Source organism: Calidris pugnax, unplaced genomic scaffold, assembly GCF_001431845.1.
Source record: "Calidris pugnax isolate Ruff unplaced genomic scaffold, ASM143184v1 scaffold219, whole genome shotgun sequence".
Classification (NCBI taxonomy): domain Eukaryota; kingdom Metazoa; phylum Chordata; class Aves; order Charadriiformes; family Scolopacidae; genus Calidris; species Calidris pugnax.
The window spans coordinates 4,760,920-4,768,352 of record NW_015094507.1 but is presented as its reverse complement, the minus strand read 5'-3'; the positions used below and the strand labels follow the sequence as shown (position 1 = coordinate 4,768,352).

The 7,433-nt window shown below is 48.1% G+C and overlaps 1 protein-coding gene across 1 annotated transcript in view; it reads left to right on the top strand.

Moving 5' to 3' along the window:
* Positions 1 to 5,927: 5,927 nt before the first annotated feature.
* The window catches only part of DCBLD1 (discoidin, CUB and LCCL domain containing 1), a 50,022-nt gene continuing 48,516 nt past the window's right edge, over positions 5,928 to 7,433 (top strand). The window contains exon 1 of the mRNA XM_014964782.1: positions 5,928 to 6,269. Coding sequence (XP_014820268.1) covers positions 6,002 to 6,269 — 268 coding nt within the window. The 5' untranslated portion in view covers positions 5,928 to 6,001. The remainder of the gene's footprint in view (positions 6,270 to 7,433) is intronic.

The window sequence follows — 7,433 nt, the reverse complement described above, 5'->3', positions numbered from 1 at the left end:
ACCTTGTTTGGGCGGGATAGCTTCCCCTCCCTTTTCTCTTCCCCGCCAAGTCGGCACAGGACCGTTATTCCAGTCGCTTCCCCTTAGGCGTAAGACGATAAAAACCCTTTTAGATAAAATATATATATAACTTTTTTTTTTTCCTCCTCGCTCTCTGCATACCTTTTTTTTAAAAAAAAAAAAAAAAAAAAGTTGCAGTTAAAAATTACATACGAGTTACATATTATGGGGGAAAAGTTGTTATTTTTTTTAAATATATGAGGGCTAATACCTTACAGAAACAAGAAAAGTCTTAAAAACACCTATAAAAAGCAATGAGAGCTTTATCACTGACAAATTGATCAAGGATGCTGCCAACTAGTCAGTTATAAAATAGTAGGCTCTGTTTTGACAAAGAGTGTCATGAATCTTTAGATCACAATATTTTTCAAAACAACCCTAAAACAATATGTTAAAATGAAAAGGAACATTCTGCCCCGTATTTCCTGACAGAATTTAAGACGGCAGCATGGCACGTCTGGTTGATTACCTTCAAAATCCAGATGATTAGCAACTTTATTTCATTTTGCTTGAAAGTAAGACAAATTATGACCTAAGACTACCAAGCAGCTGTGAGAAACTGCAAAATATGTGGCAGTGGGACAAATGATTAGTCTTCAGCTTGATCTCATAATTACATCATAATAGGTGACATGATTGGATAGGTTACAGTAATTAAAGTGGTGAAAAGTGCACATTCATCCCCTATATGGCTCTCATTAGAGTTACACCCAACTGCTGCTATTGTAGTGAATGAGGCTGCACATCCTCCTTAGCATCCAATTATCCCACAGGCATCCCCTGCCAGCGCCAGGAAGGGCCCTGCTACCGCTCCCGCCCAGCCAAGACCTCTCCTTCTCCGCTGCTGGAAAGACCTGAGTCTTGAAGCCTGCTGCAGTTTGGTTTTCTCTCCCAGAGATTATTGCCCGAATTTATTGCCTGCAATTTCTTCTTCTGTGTTCTTAAGGTCTAGGAATATTTATGGTCTCTCCCCGCTGGGGATTTTTGCTACACAGTGTAATTGCTTAATGCCAGTGTTGTGGTTCCAACTCATCTGTGTGGGTGTGGGCAACGACCTGTGCCAGTCCAAGTTAAACTCTTGCTTCTGTCAGAAGGGGTTTCTTTCTGTCTGATTTTTGCCTCATGTTTCCCTTAAAGTAAGGAAGCGTTCAGTCATGAAATCCTCTTAGTTACTTGCTCAGAACTACTTGAAGAGCGGACACATCATTTTACGAACTCCTTCACTCCTGTGGAGTTTCACACCTGGAGAGGGATGTTTACTGTAAGCAAGGAGGGGGGTTGCTAAGGTGAGACCCACCAAGGCTGGCTTTGACAAGGAGAGCCCAGTCCCACAGTCTGCTACAAATGGAGACAGACCCTTTTTTCAGCAGTAACTAAGTGAATATTCAGAAGCCCAGAGGAGCTCGGCAGGTCGGTCCATCTCCAGCCGGTTTGCTGGTATGCAGGCCTTAATAGAGGGTGGTGTTATACAGGCTGAAATGTCTTGGCTGCTCCGTGGTTGTGGCCTTAACCTTCCAACAATACAAACACAGCATGGTATACCGTGTCGATTAAATACATATAGAGAATAATTCAGGTGTGTGTCCAGGAACTTGCTAGACTTTCTAAGCCACGCCACAGCCTTGTAGCAGCATTCACTTTGCTGTAGCCTAACCAATTTTGGGAAAGGCGGGCTCCTCGCATATCATATACAAGTGTTGAATCTAAACATATCTCAGGCTTTTAGTAGATATGTTTCATTTTCTGATTTTTTTATACAACCACCACATACACTTCTGGCAGAACACGGTACCCGAATACATAGAGATCAGCAACCAGATCGTTTTGTTCTCAGCTTTATCCTGTAAATCCATTATGCCATTTGCTTTGCAGCAATGAAAATGCAAAACCTGGCCCATGTATAAAGACCGTTAAAAGACCTGTCAATCTGCAAGCTATTCTTCTGCTAAATGACGAGATTAGCATACCTCTCAATGTCTAGGATTGTTCTTGCACTTTGTCATTTGTGACCTCAGGTCCTCTCCACTTCATTGTGCCTTAGATTCCTCCCCCTTCTTCTACACAGTCAGCAAAGAAAGTGCTTACAACTTCTGAAGAACAGGAACTTCCCCGTTAGCCACACAAAAGCAAGGCTGCTCCAATAAGAGGAAACGTAAACCTCTTCGTGTAAATTAGGGGTTTGTCTTTCTCCCCCCAAATAAATGTACTAAACAAGATGCTTTTGAAAGAAAGTATGTATACAGTGTCAAGCTTGCAGGATAAGCTTAGGTAAACTCTTCAGTGTGTTTTTCCCTCCTCCTCTCCCCTACTCCCAGACAAACTACCGTCACACAAGGCGGGCAAGGGCTCATTAGATGCTTTAGGTCTGCTTAGAAGCAGCTCTTTCAGTGTGTGTGATATACAAGTATGTGACAGTATATAACAACTATAGGTAAGAAGGTAAATCCATAAAGCTACAGACTGCACAAGCCTATAAATGAAAGCCCGCCATACCGCCAAACACTTCTAAAGTGTTTTGAGTTGATTTTGACCTGAAGTCCTGTCTTGCTGTTAATCCTGAGGCCAGACATCTGTGGAGTAAAAACATAATTGCAGGTGGCTGCACAGTAAAGGTATCCATATAATGAATACTAGATGAGATACATTATCTAGTTGTAGGTGACTCAGTTAATAGCACTTGCATTAAACTTACCAAATGCTCCTAACTGATATGCTTTGAACACTTCACTGTAAAGGAAGGGCGTGTGTTCATGCTTAAAAGTAGTTTGTCTACATCCTTGGGTGAATCCTTCCAAATTTAGTTGCTGTTAGTGACAGAAATCAGCTTCGTTAAGCTGTCAGAAGTGGTCTGCCAGGGAGTTTTCCTGTTGCGAAGCTCCCAATTTGTGACATCCCCCTAAGTTATTAGTCAGGCTCGGTGTAGGCCTTCTTTCTGAAAGAAGCTTTTTCCCTTGACTCTAAGCCCTTGCTTCAAACCCGCATTTATTTAAGAGCTGGTTTTAATTCTTCTCCTTACAGAGGGAAATTTGGAAAAGTACACATGAACCAGTGTAGCTATGTGACAGGGGTTACACAAGTCCTTGAATAACAGCTTTGAGAGCTATAGACTACTTCATTCATCTTAATGATTATTTAATCTTGGAGGCTGACAGTAAGTTCCTTGCCTACAGCATATTGAAAACTGACAGGGAGAGGGCATGATAAAGTAATGTGAATTTAATAGCAAAATAAATAATAGAAAAACTACTGCACTGATTACCTTATTCATTATCCTACTGAAGACAATAGGAAACCCAGGCTCCCAGCACCTTCTGGAAGAGGTGAAGTTTCCATCTGAACATTATTTGCAATGGGAAACACGTGGCCTTGGATGAGCAGCCAGCTCCTGCTGAGCCCAGGGTGGTGAGAAGATTGGAACAGTAAACTCCTGTACATTATACTCCTTCACCAGTAATGAAAGATAAACAAATGCCACTCCCAGCTATTTTACAGCCCCAGTCGCAAGGGCATGACTTATCATTTTACTACACATTGGTGGAATAGAAGTAACCGTGAAGGGAATGAGTCTCTAGCTATCTGTCCCAGAGGGCATTGCTGAGCCTCTAATGCCCAGGAGTAGGAGAAAGGTTTCTTTCCGGCTGCCTACCAACCCACCTTCCTCTTCCTTACCAGCCTCCTAAAGGTGTGTGCAGGCAAAACAGTTTTGGCCTTCCATGGCTGCTCACTTGCCTGTACCAGCTACCAGCCACCAAGTTCTGCTGAGACCTCAAGCCACATTATCTGCAAGCACCATGGCAGAGGTCTTTGTTAAATTCCCCAAGACCACCAGGCTCATTATATTGCAGCACTGCCTCCATAAAGTTACTTGGGGTTGATTGGCAGGACTTTTCTGCCATTATTATCATGATCCTTAGCAAATATAACTAAAATCTGGGCCTACTGTTAAGGAATGTGTTCTAGATCTCAGTTGATGGAATCCAAATCAGTGTAATTCCCAGTACCAACCTGTCTATGAGTGACTGGGTTTGATTGCCTGCTGAAACTGACATGACAACTGAACTGACATATGCTCTTTTGCTGTTACATTGCTTTTCAATAACCGAAACTCTTTCACAAGTGATACATATTTTGCAACATCCGTGTTGCCTCGTATATTTCTCTCCCTCATATTTTCATAGGTTGGATCTCATTTGTAGGCTTTGAAGTGGTATTTGATATAGAAGAAGCTGTTTTCTGTAACTACAGTATTTTTACCAATTCTGTGTTCTTTTTAAATCCAGTCTTGAGGTGGTTGCAGAGTTTGACTTTCTCACCCCTCCGTAATCACCCCCGTTTTGTATGGATTCGTTCCTGACAATCTACCCGACAAATTCAGTAACAGGCCACTTTTATTCACATGGACAGATTCCTCTTTAAAAGCCCCTCAGCCTTCAGATTATTGGAGTGAGCGACCCACCACCACCTTCTCCAGCCAGAAGGATGCTGGCATTCGCTGGCGAGGTCCAGCAAGGATTAGTTTGACTGATGAACTGCTGCAGTAACCAACGCTCGCTCTGCCTTACGCTATACCTAATGCTTTAGTCTAGATTTCAAACTCTCATTTACAAAGAAGGGGTATGTCTCAACTATTAAAAACCTGTATTGAATACATAAACCCAGAATGCAATGTACCGGGTACATGGTAAAAAATATGCCTGATCACATATGGTGTCTGAAAAGTTAAAAACCAGACATTAACACTTACAAAACAAGAGCTCAATTAGAATAAACGTTTACTAAACTTGACTTTCTCTGCTATAAAACTGAACAATTACCAGTTGCCTCTAGGACACGCAAGTTAACGATGTACTTCAGTTTGGCATAGCAGCGCAGTATTTCTGACCTGCTGACAGCGTGAATCTCCCCACCTCACAGCAACCCATTCCTGGAAAGGCCGTACGGAGTCAGACAAGCTACTTTGAATTTTCTGGCATACTTTTAAATGGCCAACTGCTGGGGCCTGCTTAACGCGTGGGTCTCCTGCGGCTGCTGGCACTGCAGCCGTTTCCTGACCCAGCACCTGCGTCCCCCCCTGCGCCACAGGTCTTCTCCAGACCCCAGCAGCAGAAGCTGTCCCACCCGGACAGAGAGCTGCCCACAACATCCTCCACAAAACCCCTCAATTAACCAGCCTAGAACTTTAACGCACAAAACTCCGCACGCGTTAAACGAGCGGTTTGCACTCCTGCAGAGAGATGTACCCCAGGAGGAGGTTATGGGGCTGGAAGCCCCAGCACAATCTCGGCTCCGCTGAGGGGCCCGGAGGCTCCCCTCTGCCGTGTCCGCCCCCGCGGCTCCCCCCGGCCCCACCGCGCCCCTGCCAGCGGGACCGCCGCCCGGGAATGATCCCGTTTGCTTAAAAATATAGAATCATAGAATTTCCCAGGCCGGAAGGGACCTCCAAGGGTCATCTAGTCCGACCTCCCCACAGTCAGCAGGGACACCCCCAACTAGATATGAACCTACGTCTGTGTGTGTATATATATATATATATATATACATGCATGTATATATATATATATATACATGCATGTATACGGCCTGCCAACTTCGGGTGCTCGCAGGCGACCCTCGGGGCCGGCCAGGTTTGGGGTCACCTCCCCGAACCCCGGTGGGGCACCCCCAGAGCAGCAGCACCCGGGGAAGGGAGGGGAGGGGGCGGGGGGGCCAAGCCGGCCCCTCGGTCGGCGGCAGGAGGAGGAGGAGGAGATACCCCGCGCTGCAGCCCAATGGGAACGGCGGCGCTTCCCTTTCTCCCGTTTCCTTTCTCCACCCCCGGCCCCGGGCTGGGGAGGCGGGAGGCGGCGGCGCTGCAGCCCGGCTGCCGGCGGGGCCGGAGGCAGCCCCGCACGGCCCCTTCTCCGCCTCCGCAGAAACACCTGCGGGGGGAGAAGGAAGAAGGATGCCGGGGGGTGGCCGCCTTCCTCGGCGGGAGCGCGGGCTGGCCTCGGAGCCGCCCCGGCGAGGAAGAGGAGGAGGAGGAGGAGGAAGAAGAGGAGGAGGAGAGGCAGAGAAAGGAGCGGGAGGGAAGTGGGGAAGTTGTGCCTTGCGCGCCCCGCCGAGAGCCGGAGCCATGGGCCCCGTCGGGGGGGCGCGGGCCGCCCCCTCGCTGCTGCTGTCGCTGCTGCTCGGAGCCTCGGCCCCGCTCTGGCTGCGGGCAGAAAAGCTGGGTGAGTGCGGGGGGCGAGTGCGGGGGGCGAGGGGAGGGAAGGAAAGGAAGGGAGTCCGGCGTGCACGGTTCCCCCCGAGGGGGAGTCCGTCCCGCGGTGGGGTGAGGGGGGGGAATGGGGGTCGTCGCCGTCGTCCTCTCCTCGGGAGCGCAGGCTGAGCCGCTCTCGGGGCTGTATATAGTTGACCTGGTTAATCCTTGCCGGGTTTATCCCCGTGTCTGAGTAGCAGCGAGATTAAAGCGGTAACCGGCCTTACGGTAAATGTATACTACGGCTCGCTTAATCTTTCCTTGATTAGGACTTTTTTTTTTTTTCTTGTTAGTCAAGTAAGTGGAAAAAAGTCTTTGGCGGGAGGCAAGGGGGCGGCTCCGGCGGTTCCCGCGGTTCCCGCTGCCACCTGGGCGCCCCACCGGGAGCTCCGGCCACCGGCAGCGCCGCCTCTGCTCCCGCCGACACCGGTACTGGCACCGGTAGCTCCCGTCCCGCTGCTGGACGGATACAGGCTGCCCGGTTCGCCTGCTCCCTCGCTGGGAGAGAGAAAAGCCCTCACCCGTGCCGGGACAAAGTTTGGTAGGAATCTCAAGGGGATCTTGCAAGCCCTGTGGTGGGACTGCCGTTTGCTAAAGCGGGGGCCCAGCTGCTCTTCTCCTCACTCTTGTGTTTTTATGCTGCTCACGGTTAAGCTTCCTGTGTAAATTACAAGTCCAGCTGACTTCTACCCAGGAGTTGGGACCTTGTGGCTGTGGCATTGCATGGCCTGATGCAGCCGCTGTAGAAGAGTTCGCTGACAGCTACTGGTAAAATAGTTAGCACTGGAAATTAAGCGTCATAATGAGCTTGACAACACATTCGGATAAATTAATAGTCCCTGTGTGAATGTTCCAACCTGGCTGCAAATCCCAAAACCAGGTGCTGTGCATTAGCATTGTATCCAGGCAGTGGTACAAACTACTTTATACCTGTTCCTCCTGTGACTTCCTATTAGCGGAGATTCCCAATATAGCTCTCTACAGAGGGGAAAATTCGCTGGGTTGTGTCGCCTTTTCACTTGTCAGCTTTATACAGTAGCATTTTTCCCTTGAAGCTTTTCTGTTAAGTCCTCAATATGTTTCCCCATCTTGAGACTCCAACTTGATATGCTCCAAGAAACAGGTATGCAGAGAA